At 56.6% G+C, this 13,887-nt stretch overlaps 1 protein-coding gene across 1 annotated transcript; it reads right to left on the bottom strand.

Annotated features, from left to right (window-relative positions):
* Positions 1 to 5,131: 5,131 nt before the first annotated feature.
* On the bottom strand, positions 5,132 to 6,166 carry LOC137466998 (zinc finger protein 154-like). The gene has a single exon (XM_068178575.1). It carries the CDS (start codon positions 6,122 to 6,124, stop codon positions 5,132 to 5,134), a length of 993 nt encoding a protein of 330 aa, XP_068034676.1. The 5' UTR covers positions 6,125 to 6,166.
* Between the last annotated feature and the right edge of the window lie 7,721 nt (positions 6,167 to 13,887).

Below are 13,887 nucleotides of genomic sequence, written 5' to 3'. Positions count from 1 at the left end.
TGGAACTGCTTGAGTTGAGGAATGGGAAGTAAAGCTTTCCTGAATTGAGGATTCTTACTTGCCAGATTCTTCTGTGCCTTGGCCGCTAAGGTGTTTTTGTGCTGAAGGCAATAATTTCAATGAGAAAATAATTTCAGCATGGAGTAAGAGCTTCTGACAGAGACCAAGTGTTGCCAGCATTGCTCCAGGTGCTCCTGCCAACAGCCCCTGCAGGCAGGAGCGCAGCCCCCAATGCATGTGGGCTTTGGCTCCCTCTGGCACAGAAGCCCCCCACGAGCACAGGTCTCTGGGGCAGGAGACGGGCACCGGTGCTGCCAGGGCTCGGGGGGTGGCAGGTCTGCTTGGGCAGGGACCCTGCCACACCTGCTGATGTCAGCGCTCCCTGGGCCCCAGGGGTCAGAGCAGCATTCCTGCCCTGGCCCACACGTTCCTTGTCTGTGTCACACCCGCGGGTTTAGGATGGCCACCAGCCGGGACGTGTCCCAAGGAGGCCGTGCCAGCCTCTGTGAAGGCCCCGTGCCCTTCCCAGCGCGGCTGCGTTGGCAGCCCTGGGGGCTCCTTCTGCTGTCCTGATCCTGCAGGGCAGGGCAGCGTTTGCTGATGGTTTCAGCCATTCCCAAAGATCCTGTCGGGCTGTCTTAGACACTTGGGGTGAGGGATTCCTTCCAACCTGAGCCACTTTGGGTGGGCTGGGGGTGGCCCCAGAGCAGGGGGCAGTGTGTGCAGGGGCCCTTTGTGACACGGTGCAGCACGGTCACTGTGGCATGGAACGGGACAGCGTGTCCAAGGGCCCTTTGTGACACGGGGTGACATAGGAGCTGGTGGTGACAAGACCACGCCACAGTGCTCGGAGCACGTGACGGGACAGGATGGGACAGAGCGGTGCCGTGAGGAGCCCCCGCACAGCGCACTCGTTCCTGTCTGACCCGGAAATTTTCTGAGGCGTCATTCCTGCAGCTGACCTTGAGGCCAGACCACAGGACTTGGTGACCTATGGCGTCCCCGAGGCTTCTCTCCTGCAGGTGTCCTCGAGGGCAGACCGTGGGACTTGGTGCCCCAGAGGCATCTCCCATCCCTGCCACCAGTGCCCTCGAGGCCTGACCACAATCCTTGACAGGAGTCTCCTGTCCTTGTGGCAGGAGCCCTCGAGACCAGAGTGCAGGACTTGCTGTCCTGTCGCCTTCCTGAGGCTTCTCTCTTGAAGGTGCCTTCCAGGCACGACTGCAGGCCTTGCTGACTCGGAGCTTTTCCGAGGCATCTCTCCTGCAAGTAGCCACAAATCCAGTTACTGACATGGAGCAGAGACCCCCGAGAGTGCCCAAGCTGTCCTGGGTGGAGGAAGAGGAAGAAGGCCCTGGAGCTGGCCCTGCACAGGAGACCTGTGCTGCCCTGCTGGATATGCTCGTAGAGGAGGGGTTTTGCAATCCAAAGCAAGTAAGCAGCCTGTGGCCAGGGTTTGATCCTCCCAGGAACTGGTTGGCCTCCCAAGCCATGGCTACTGCTCACTGGAAGCCTTTGAGGCCATGGCAGTGTGGTGGGAAGGAAAGCACTTCTCTGGGGAAGCTGGGAACATTCCTCCCTCTGGCAGCTTTCCAAGTCCCCCCGTGCCTTCTCCAGGTGCCTGCCATGGTGAGGTACATCCACCAGTGGCTCATGGCCAGTCAGTTTGCTGAGCACAGGCTGGACAGGGCCCTGCTGGATCTCACCAAAGAACAGCCTGCTTATGTAGTAATGTGTCCTGGTTTTGGGCAAATTTGGGAGAAAACCTCCAGAAGGAGCCCCCAGAAAGCAAACCCCCCCACCGCCCCTCCCCCACCTGGTTCGGGAAGAATTTCCTCAGAGAGTAGTGGAAACAACCTGTTTATTGAGCAGGCAAAGCACTCCCCAGCACAAAAAATGAACAACACCAGATGACAAAAAGTCTTTCTACGCTCTGAAGAGGTGACAAATTCAGAAAGTCTCTGCTGGGAGTGGTTGCCCAGTTATCGGTCTCCGGTGCTGGAGATGGCTGCTGCAGCTCACAAAATGCTGGCTCTCAGTGTTTCTTGGTGTTTCCCAGGTCCCAGTCCTGAGCAGGTTCAAATGGTATTCAGGAAAGGGAAAGAAAAAAAAACAGTCCAGGGAAAAAATTGGATTGCCTAGCTAAACTAACTAATAAGCAAAAGCAAGGGCAAAAGCAAAAAGCAGGAGCAAGAGCAAAGCGAAAGCAAGCAAGCCAGCAAGAAAGCCAGCAAGCCCTAGCCTCTCCTAGACACAGACTTTGGGGAGAGGTGAGCCGGCTGGAAACAAGACAAAACAAACCTTCACTTTTCGGAGCCAGTCCTGAAGGCACAGAACATAACATCAAGCCTAAACAGAACACACGACAGGGGATGCAAGCACCATAATGTCACCCGAGGACATTCCACCCCTTATCTCCGAATCGTCAACATACTACCAAACATCATGTAAAAACTTCATCAAGTAAAAACTTCCATCTTTCACTTACTCAGACACATTTCCTTCCATCTCTCTTGCTCAAACCTTTGACACACATTTCCTTCTATATCACTTGCACAAACCTTTGACACTTACACATTTCCTTCTGTCTCATGTCGGTGTGGTTTAATGTACAGACAGTGGCAGTAACATCCAACAAACAGTGATATTTGCGTATGAGATCTCCCTGAGGTACACATCGTGTTCTTCCCTATTTCTGCATTATTCACCGTGTACAACCTGGTCCCTGAGCAAAGACAATCCCACAAATGGGTTTGTCTGTACTCGAGGCAGAGTTGATCCACACTGTCTTCCCTAACAAACCTCTGATATGTGCCACTGGGATTTTATCAACCTGGATCGGAGCAGCATATAAAAAGGAGCAGTTCCAAACATATGGCACATTATGCCAATCAGCCTTCTGATGAGCCTGTGACATTTCTTACTCAACAGTGACATTGCAGTGGTGGCCACCAGGCCGGCTTGCCAAGGGAGGCTTCTGGCCATGCCCTGCAAGCAGCTGCTGCTGCCAAGGCGCCTTTGGTGCCTCAGGCTCTCCCTGGCACAGCTCCCAGCACGGCACTCTGCCCTTGTGCCCGAGGCCTTCCCTGTGCTGGGGCTGGCCTGGGGCTTTTCCTGCAGCAGGACCTGCCCTGCTCCGGGCACAGGAAAAGCAGTTCCTGCTGGAGCAGGAGGCTCTGCCTGTGGTGGGCTCAAACCACTCTAGCAAGGCCCTGGTGACTTCAAAATTGCTTCCTAGAGCAGAATAGTCTATAATTGGTATAGCTCCTTTATTGAGGAGTAAATAACTATTTTTTAAATTTTATTCTGTGTTGTAAATAGACCGTTTTATCTAATAATGATCAGAATCAATCATAGCTGTATTTATACAGATTTATCTGGTATTACATCATTAATCTTTTGGGACAAATTGCATTAAGGTTCAATTCCACCTGTCCAATCTGCAGGGTCGGGATGGGATCCAGCCGCTGCCAGTCTCTTCTATTAGAAGGAATTCTAGAAGTCTAGAATTCTGGGGTGCTGCAGGGGTTTCAGGATCTATGGTGGCTGTTGGGGGACATTTCTCCACCTCATGACTCAGCAGGAGTTTCTCCAGTAAGGAAATAAAGCTTTTGCCTGAAGCTCCCATTCTGCCCACGACAGGAACCCCTGTGAGTGCCCGTGACATCCCGGCTCTTTGTCAGCCTGGGGACTCCTGGGATGTCACTGTGGAGCCCCTGTGAGTGCCTGTGACAGATCGGTGCCTTTGCAGCCCAATGTCCCCTGGGATGTCACCATGGGATGGCTGTGACTGCCTCTGACCACACGGCTCTTTACCATCCCCAGAAACCCCTGGGAGGTCTCCATGGAGCCCCTGTCTCTGCCTGTGACATTCCAGCTCTTGAACAGCCTGGAGACTCTTGGAAATTCCCCATGGAACCCCTCTGAGTGCCTGTGACAAATCTGATCCTTAGCAGGCAACCATCACCAGGAACCCCTGTTGCTGTGGTCAGTTTCCATGGCAACCATCACCAGCCCCTGTTGCTATGGTCAGTTTCCATGACAACCATCACCAGCCCCTGTTGCTATGGTCAGTCCCTGGGCAGCTCCATGGAGACCCCATGCCAGGGGTGGTTGCCATGGACACCAGCTCAGGCCTGGAGCCAGAGCCCGTTGCCATGGCAACCATTGGCAGTCCCATCCCCAGGGCCATGGGATCCCAGAACCACAGAACTGGCTGAGCTGGGAGGGACCCATCAGGATCCTCGAGTCCAACTGCTGGCCCTGCACAGGACACCCCAACAATGCCAGCCTGGGCCTGGCAGCGGTGTCCAAACGCTGCTGGAGCTCAGAGAGCCCTGGAGCTGTGACCCTTCCCTGGGGAGCCTGGGCCAGTGCCCCAGCAGCCTCTGGGCAAAAACCTTTTCCTGAGATCCAACCCAAGCCTGCCCCGTCTCAGCTGCAGCCGTTCCCTCCAGTCCTGTCCCTGGGCACCAGAGTGAAGAGGTTCCCACAGCCCCAGCCAGGGACCCGCTCCCAAGGCTGTTGCCATGGCCACCAGGGCTGGGACCAGCTGGGATGCTCGGTTTCCAAGGGCCGGGGTTCAGGAATGGGATTCCCCAATTTCCTGCTCCCCCTAAAAACCGTGCTGCCGCTCACTGCCCTCCCGCCTCCCATGGAAAGCACAAAAGGCAAAGATCCTGGGCTGGGAGGAGAACAATTTACTGGGAACAGCAACGAGACAAGGAACAAACAGGAACAGAAAAAATACTGATAACAGAAGGGATAAGAAAAACTATTTACAGGGAAGACTACATCACAACTGACTGGCTCTTCCTGGCCATGTATTTCCTCCTGCCTGGAAAGGACACCGTTCTCCTCGGGGACAGAGAGAGAGAGAGAGAGTCCCTTTGCTGCCCCTGGCAATGACCTGAGATAGGAGTGAATGCAATGACAGGGCCATGGCCAGACCCTCATGTTCTTTGATCCCACATCATGTCATTGGCAAGGGCAGGAAAAGATCTCTTCCCAGCATGCATCACAGGGAACATGGATCACCAGGCCTCTTCCCAACATGGATTCTCCCATGGGGGATGAAGCTGGAGCAGTGCACAAAGCTCTTCCTGCAGTCCGGGCACTCACAGAGCTTTCCTTACTGGTGCCTCCGTTGGTGTCTGGTCAAGTGAGAGCTCTGGGTGAAGCTCTTCCCACACTGGGGACACGTGTAGGGCCTCTCCCCGGTGTGGATGCGCCGGTGGGTGACGAGGTGGGAGTTGTGCTTGAAGCCCTTCCTGCAGTCGGGGCAGCGGAAGGGCCTGTCCTCTGTGTGAATGCGCTGGTGCAGGAGGAGATGGGAGCTGGTTGGAAACCTCTTCTCACACGCGGGACACTCGTATGGCCTCTCTCCAGTGTGGATCATTTGATGGATGATCAGTTGGGACTTCTGGCTGAAGCCCTTGCCACATTCCCCACACTTGTATGGCCTTTCTCCAGTGTGGATCCTCTGGTGGATGATCAAGTGGGACTTCTGGCGGAAGCTCTTCCCACATTCCCCACACTCATAGGGCCGTTCCCTGGTGTGGATCCTCTGGTGGCAGATCAGGCTGGAGCTCTGGCTGAAGGTCATCCCACATTCCCCACACTCATAGGGCCTCTCCCCGGTGTGGATCCGCTGGTGACGGAGGAGACTGGAGCTGGTCTGAAAACTCTTCTGACACTCGGGACACTCGTAGGGCCTCTCCCCCGTGTGGATGCGTTGGTGGATGACGAGGGCAGAGCTGCAGCTGAAGCCCTTCCCACACTCCCCACACTTGTAGGGCCATGCCTCGGTGTGGATCATCTGGTGGCAGATCAGGTTGAAACTCCTCCTGAAGCTCTTCCCACACTCCAAGCACTTGTAGGGCTTCTCCCCATCATGAACCTGCTCATGCACCACCAGCTCTGAGCTCTGGCTGAAGCTCTGTCCACCTTCCTGGCACAGGGTGGGTCTTTCCTCCTCAGAGCACCCTGGGTTGGGTTTGCAGCCCCTCCTCCTGCGGGATCTCCGGGGCTTTTCCTCCCTGTTGGATTTCTGTGCCATGGAGTTGCTCAAAACAGCCTCTTCCACAAGGTTCTGCCGCGGGGATTTGTCCTCCCTGGTTTCCATCCTCAGCTCCTTCCCTGGGGGAGGAAGGACAAGGAGAGGATGGGATTTGCCTCCATGCCAGAGGGAAGGGGAAGAGAATCCCCCCAGTGTGTCCCTGGCAGGATGGCGTCGACAGCATCGTTGTCCTGCAGCCGGGAGCCACGCTGGGCTGGGAGATGGAGCAGGAGAGAGGGGGAAAGGGGCACTGACTTCCTCCTCAGCTGCCCGGGGGTGCCAGACCTCCTTCTTCTTCCTCGCAGCTACCTCCTCCATCTGGTGAAGGTTTGGAGATAGGAAATTCTGTTTTGGGAGAAAAACAAGGGATGAGCACAATGAGTTTTATACTGGTTTGAAGGCAAACCAGGGGGAGAGTCTAAGCCAGAATTACAATTTAGTAAGAATATTAAGATCAAGGCAATGATACAGAAACACTGGCTTAGATTGACAGAGTCAGGATTTAACCTGACACCCCGTTGGTCAGGGTGGTGGTAGCTGTCGGATGAAATGGTGTCTGCAGTCCTGTTGGAGTGATGAACGTGATTCTGTCAAAGCGGCGATCCTGTAGAAGGGTCTGGTCTTCCTCTGAAGGTCCAGTGGTGGTTACGGAGCTCTTGTCTTCTGGGAATCCAGTAGGCAAGGTGGTCCTGGTGTTGCAAGGGTGAGATTATATCCAGGTAGGAATGTTTGGTTCCTCCCCCTGGGCGGAGCATCCCACAATGGGATGATGTAATTTTATCAGTCCTGCAGTGGCACTCAATGGCCCATTAACAGAAGATAGCCCCTGGAGGGCGTTATCAGGGCTGAGTCATGGAAGAGATAAAGAACACTGCCCCACCTGTTTATCACAGTTTATGAAGATGGTGACTGAAAACATACTTTGGGTTATGTCTTACATTGCACCCTGAAACAGTGAGGCAATCCCAGCTCGGGGTGGGGGGTGAACACCACCCCCCTTTCCAAACTGGCTCAGATGTAAAACCCCCACCCTGGGAAGGCCACGCACACAGGGGACAATGTCACACTTGCCCCACCTCAGGGGAGGTCTCTGTCCCTGTCACTCCCTTGCTCTCCCCCCTTTTCTCTTTCTTCCATCTCTCCCTCTACCTCACATTTACTGTTCAATAAAATCCACTTTGGATTTGGTCTCATTAGCACCTTAATTGGGGCAGAGGCATCTCTCTAACAATTTTATTAACCAGATTGAGACATTATTTTGGTGCAGTGAGTTCAGGGCACTGATGTCTGACCCCGAGTGCCTTTGACAACAGCATGGTTCCCTCCTCTCAGGAGGTTCTGGCTCATTCTGGAGGATCTCTTGAAAACTTCAATGCAGCTTCTTCTGTGCGACTTTTGGGAGAATTTATGAGGAAAATGGCTATTGTGGGTGGCCAGTGTAAAGAAAATATTTTGTTGTCCTCCCTAGAAAAGTTTGTTAAAATCACTGGAGGAAAGGGAGCAAATGATACCAGCAAGACTGACAAGGATCATTCACCACAAGGTGAGGAACACAAGGCTATTAAAGTCCTACCAGAAGCCCAGCTCAAGTGTCTAAATTCCCAAATAACTCCCGAATTCACAGGCTTGGGGGCTTTGCCAAATGTGAGAATCATTATTTTCTTTGTCCCTGTCTCCTTTGTGACAGCTACACACAGCTTTGCCTTCCTTTTAAAAATCTGTATTGGGACAAATTTTCACTTTTCTTTTATCAGAACCTGCCAGCAGCTGAGCTGGAGCTGTGCAGGAACCGATGAAACTTGGAATTGCCACAGAATTGCTTCTATTGTCAGTTTATTCATGTTTGGGATTTGTTTGCGTTTCCATCACAAGTGACTTGTGGGAAAATCAAATATCCGTCAAATATTTTATGCAGAGTTAAGTTTGATTTCTTATATCTGTTTAAAAACTCAAAAAACTCAAGTTTTTTTTGTCCGGTCCCCAGGGGATGCTCGAGGCGTCTCTGTGCCACTCGCCCTGGGTGATGCTTGGGAGGGGCTTGGGGGGTTGTCCCTGTCACCCCAGACCATTCTCCAGGGGGTGTCCCTATCCCTGTCACCCCAGGCCATTCTCCAGGGGGTCTCCATTGTTCTCACCCCAGGGAATGCCTGGGTGGTCTCCCTCCCTCTCACCCTGTGCCAGGGGGTGCTCGGGGCAGTCTCTGTCCCTCTCGGCCCAGGGGATGCTCGGGGTCTCTGTCCCTTCACCCTGGGGGATGCTCGGGGTGTCTCCATCCCTCTGGCCTCAGGGAATGCTTGTGCAGGGCTGGGGACCTGGGGCTCTGTGTCCCTCTCAGCGCTGAGGGTGCTCGGGGCTGGGCGGTCTCCGACCTTCTCATATCTGATATCCCTCCTCTGCCTGCCGGTACCGGGTGATCGCCACGTGGCACGCCCCAGGGTCCCTGCAGGGCCATTTCCGGCTCAGCTTTGGGGTCCTGCAAGACCCAAACATCCCCTGCCCTGCCAAACAACCCTGCCGGAGAACCCCCGATGGATTTGGGGCGAGCTCCCTCTCCCCGTTCCCCTGCGGTTCTGGGGGGGCGATGCCGGCGGAGCCGCAGGAGCCGCGGCCCGAGCGGGGGAACCGCGTGGGGTTGGGGCTGGGGCTGCTCCTCCTCCCGCTCCTCCGCTGTCCCTCCTCCCGCTCCTCTGCCTCCTGGTCCTTCTTTTCCTCCCGCTCCTCTTTTTCCCTTTCCTTTTCTCCCTCCTCTCTCCCTCTTCTCCCTCCCGCTCCTCCTCCGCTCCCAGCCCGGCCCGGGCGGTGCCGACACCCAAAAGCAGCCGCGCTCTGCCCTGGGGGGGTTCCAAAGCGGCCCCGCCCCGCCCGGCACTGGGAGCGCTACTGGGAGCACTGGGAACGATGGTGAGAGCACCGGGAAGGAGCTGGGAGCGCTCTCCCTCCCAGTACCGCTCTTACTGGGAGCACTGGGAACGATGGTGAGAGCACCGGGAAGGAACTGGGAGCGCTCTCCCTCCCAGTACCGCTCTTACTGGGAGCACTGGGAACGATGGTGAGAGCACCGGGAAGGAGCTGGGAGCGCTCTCCCTCCCAGTACCGCCTTACTGGGAGCACTGGGAACGATGGTGAGAGCACCGGGAAGGAACTGGGAGCGCTCTCCCTCCCAGTACCGCCTTACTGGGAGCACTGGGAACGATGGTGAGAGCACCGGGAAGGAGCTGGGAGCGCTCTCCCTCCCAGTACCGCCTTACTGGGAGCACTGGGAACGATGGTGAGAGCACCGGGAAGGAGCTGGGAGCGCTCTCCCTCCCAGTACCCGCCTCACTGGGAGCACTGGGAACGATGGTGAGAGCACCGGGAAGGAGCTGGGAGCGCTCTCCCTCCCAGTACCCCGCCTTACTGGGAGCACTGGGAGGGAACTGGGAGCAAACAGCGCCCGGACGCGGCTGCAGCCGGCGGGGGCGGGGCCAGGCCAAGGGGCGGGGCTATGCAAATACGGCGGGAGCAGCGCGGGGTTTGCTCGGTCACGTGAGGGCCGGGGGGGCTGGAGCGATGGCGGCGGCGTCGGTGAGAGGGGACAGGGAATGGGAATGGGGACAGGGAATGGGAATGGGGACAGGGACCGGGAATGGGGACAGGGAATGGGAATGGGGACAGGGACCGGGAATGGGGACAGGGACCGGGAATGGGGACAGGGAATGGGAATGGGACCAGGAATGGGGACAGAGACCAGGAATAGGACTGAGAATAGGAGCAGAGAATGGGGACAGGGACAGGGAATGGGGACAGGGACTGGGAATGGGGACAGGAACCAGGACTGGGGACAGGGACTGGGAATGGGACCAGGAATGGGGACAGGGACGGGGGGTCCTTGACCAGCTTCCCCAGAACCTCCACCAGGGTCTCCCAGTGCAACCGGAGCCGCTCAGCCTGGTGTCCCCAAAGCCCTGAGCAGCCCCCAGGGCCCTCCCAGGAACCCTCCGGTCCCTCAAACCCAGCATCCCCCACATTCCCTGCAAGACCCCCATGTCCCCATCCTTGTCTTAGCTCAACGTCTTTATTTTTACCTGCTTTTGAGGGTTTGAAAGGGCAAAGAGAAATGAAAAGAAAAATCCAGGCCAAGGGGAGCCAGGAGGATGTGGAGCCCCCAGCCAGGTGTCTTCCCAACACGGATCAGCGGCACCACGGATCACCGGGGCTCTGCCCACCGGGGCTCACTGGGGATCATCCAGCACGGATCCTCCCGTGGGAGATGGAGCTGGAGCAGCGCACGGAGCTCTTCCCACACTGGGGGCAGTCACAGGGTTGCCCTTGGTGGTGCCTCTGTTGGTGTTGGGTCAAGGCTGGGCTGTGTGAGGAGCTCTTCCCACACCTGGGATACTCGTAGGGCCTGGGACATCACCAGGAGCGGGGCCGGGATGTGCTCTGGTGCCTGGGACATCACCAGGAGCGGGGCTGGGATGTGCTCTGGTGCCTGGGACATCGCCAGGAGCGGGGCTGGGATGTGCTCTGGTGCCTGGGACATCACCAGGAGCGGGGCTGGGATGTGCTCTGGTGCCTGGGACATCACCAGGAGCGGGGCTGGGATGTGCTCTGGTGCCTGGGACACCACCAGGAGCAGAGCTGGGATGTGCTCTGGTGCCTGGGACATCACCAGGAGCGGGGCTGGGATGTGCTCTGGTGCCTGGGACATCACCAGGAGCGGGGCTGGGATGTGCTCTGGTGCCTGGGACATCACCAGGAGCGGGGCTGGGATGTGCTCTGGTGCCTGGGACATCACCAGGAGCGGGGCTGGGATGTGCTCTGGTGCCTGGGACATCACCAGGAGCGGGGCTGGCTGTGATGCTCTCCAGTGCCTGGGACATGACCAGGGGCGGTGCTGGCTGGGGTCTGTTTGTGCCTGTGAAGTGCCAAGGGCAGTGTCCCAGCGGGGCAGCTCTCAGTGTCCCCAGCAGGTCACAGTGTCCAGTGCAGCCCGTGCCAGCGGTCACTGCGCACACGGGGCAGGCTGGGCTGGACGGGGGTCGGGGCAGAAACGCCGCCCCCGGGACTGGGCTCTCCCCCTGCCTCTGGGGCCCAGCCCCTGCTGGGAGCGCCTTGGGCAGGGCACGGGGCTGCTGCTGGGCCAGGGGGACAGGCCTTGCCCCCTGCCAGCTGCCCGGGCCCCTCTGATGCCTGTCCCACGTCCCTGTGGCTCCTGTCCCCACCACTCCCCACCACCTTCACTCCCTCCATCAAAGCCCCACTCAACCTCTGCACCGTGACCTCTGGAAAGAAAGAAAGAATGAAGGAAAGGAAGTGTTGTCTCTTCACCCTGGCTGGATGCCAGGCACCCACCAAAGCTGCTCTCTCACTCCCCTCCAGAGATGGCCAGGAGAGAGAAAACAGAAGGAAGGCTTCATGGGTTGAGTTAAGGACTGGGGCAGATCACTCAGCAAATGCCATCATGGGCAAAACATTTTCAAAATTAGAGATATTAGTAGAATTTATTGCTATCCAGACCAGAGCAGGATAGTGAGAAGTAAAATAAAGCTTTAAAAACACTTTCTGCCCATCCCTCTCTCCTTTCCAGCTCTACCTCCTCCCCCAGTGGGTGCAGGGAGACAGGGAATGGGGGTTCTGGTCAGGTCATCACCTCTAGTTTTTCCTGCTGCTCGGGGAGAGGAGTTGTTCCCCTGCTGTGCTGGGGTCCCTCCCCGAGACACTTCTCCATGAACTTCTCCAAGGTGAGTTCATCTCAGGGACAGCAGTTCTTCACAGACTGCTGCAGCGTGGCTCGCTCTTCCATGGGCTCACAAGTCCTACCAGGACCCTGCTCCAGCGTGGGCTCCTCTCTCCAGGGGTTTGCAGGTCTCTGCCAGGTCCCTGCTCCAGCACAGGTTTCTCGTGGGGTCACAGCTCCGCTCAGGCATCCCCCTGCTCCGGCACGGGCTCCTCCCGGCGCTGCAGGTGCATCTCTGCTCTCCGTGCCCTCCATGGGCTGCAGGGGCCCAGCTGCCTCGCCAGGGACTGCACCAGGGAACCTCAGGGCAATCAGCTTCAGCACCTGGAGCAGCTCCTGCCCCTCCTTCTGCCCTGCCCTGGGGTGTGCAGAGCTGTTCCTCTCACATGTTCTCACCCGGCTCTTCCCTGCTCGCTGTTATATCTACACGATCACCCATTTTCTTTTTCATAAATCTCTTATCCCAAAGGTGTTACCACCATTTCTAACTGGCCCAGCCTTGGCTGGTGGCCGGTCCATCCTGGAGTGGGCTGGAATTGACTCTGTGGGACATGGAGGAGCAGCTGCTCTCACAGAAGGTGCTCCTAGAGCCCCTCCCTCACCAAAACCTGGCCATGCAAACCTCGTATAAGTATGGTAGGGTTTTTATTACCATTATTATTTCAATTATCTCTATTTTTGCTATTAATGGTACAGTTGTTATTACTAGTATTTTTAGTCTTTTTGACTCTGTATTAATAGTGGCTATAGTAGAAACAGGTTCTTCATTGCAAGTAGAAGTTAGAATTTTGTCAGCCTCTTGCCCTGCCCTGTTCTGTGTCATTGCTGCGTGTGAAGCCGCTGCTGCCAGGGCTCCCCATTTCTCTGGTTTGGGAAATTCCATGGCGTTGCTCACATGTCAGAAAGAGAGGGCTCATTCCATTCAAATGGATTGCCTGAGCTCTTCTAGTCCCAGTGTTGGAAGCTTGTTTTCTAACATTGTTGACTTTCTCAGCTTCTGTTAACATTTGTGATTTTATAACAAAACGTTCTCGGATGTGATTTTCCAAGATTCTCTAATCAGTTTTCAGTTTCCTCTTGGATTTCTTAATGGTGTGTCCGAACCGAAGGCAGCATTTTGCGTGGGAAGGCTTCAGTCGGAGCTGGGATTGCCTCAGCAGCAGCTGGTTTTGCACATGTCGGCAGAGCTAACAGAGATTCCGGGAGCTGAATATTCTGCCTCGTTCGGAAGCCGCAGTGCCCGGCTCGGGGGAGCTGCGCTGGGAGCTGCAGGTTGTGCCGGGGCCGGGCAATGGCCGGAGCCCCCGGCAAGGGCCGGCGATGGACACCGACCCTTTGCTGGGCAGGGGCTCGGGGCCCTGCGGCGCCGGGCGGTCGGTGCCCGGTCACGGCGGGACTGCGGGAGCCGGGAGCAGCGAGAGAGCCCGGGCGGAACATCAGCACCGGGGCGGGCACGGCCTGGGAGGGGGCACAGCCCGGGGGTCCCGCGGAGCCTCCCTGCTCCAGAGCCGCAGCTGCGACAGCGGGGCCGCTGCCGGGATCTTTGGGGCAGGGAGAGCCGCAGGCGGGCGTTCCAAGTGCCTCCTTCGGGGCAGGATTTTGTCCCGGTGCGGGGGAATTCCCGCGGGCTGGGGCCGCTGCCGAGCGCCGCCGCCTTTCCCGGGAGCCCCCGGGCAGAGCTCTCTGCTTGGGCTGTGAAAAACACGCTCACTCTCCTGTGAAAATTTAAACATTTTAATACAGGACGATAGGAGACAAGGACCATAGAGCAAAGGTTGTTACGGCCGGGTGCATCTTGGCACTGAACCAGGAGCACACTTATCTCCGGAGATGCCCATTAAATACCTTTTCCCTTCCATCAGCCTGTTGCATATTCATAGACCCTTATGCATAGTAAACTTTTTTCCCAAACTAGTTTACATATTCCAAGAACTGTTTAGAGTGGCTCCCCCTCCTCGGTTCCACCCTTTTAGAGCATGTGTATTCCTTGGTTGTGGTTTTAGTCCTTTTTTATCATCATCTTCAGTTTTGGCCCCGGCCCTCACTGCCTTCAGACGGTGAGTGCTGATTGTTAGCAGATCTGTACAGGTGTCCTCATCCTGTGTTCACT

The sequence above is a fragment of the Anomalospiza imberbis genome, unplaced genomic scaffold (assembly GCF_031753505.1).
Source record: "Anomalospiza imberbis isolate Cuckoo-Finch-1a 21T00152 unplaced genomic scaffold, ASM3175350v1 scaffold_498, whole genome shotgun sequence".
Lineage (NCBI taxonomy): Eukaryota > Metazoa > Chordata > Aves > Passeriformes > Viduidae > Anomalospiza > Anomalospiza imberbis.
The sequence above is the reverse complement of the archived record's forward strand: the minus strand, read 5'-3'. Positions and strand labels throughout refer to the sequence as shown.

What these genes read in the sequence shown, in the direction of transcription:
- LOC137466998 (XM_068178575.1), bottom strand. Translation starts at nt 6,124, where the DNA reads ATGGAAACCAGGGAGGACAAATCCCCGCGGCAGAACCTTGTGGAAGAG.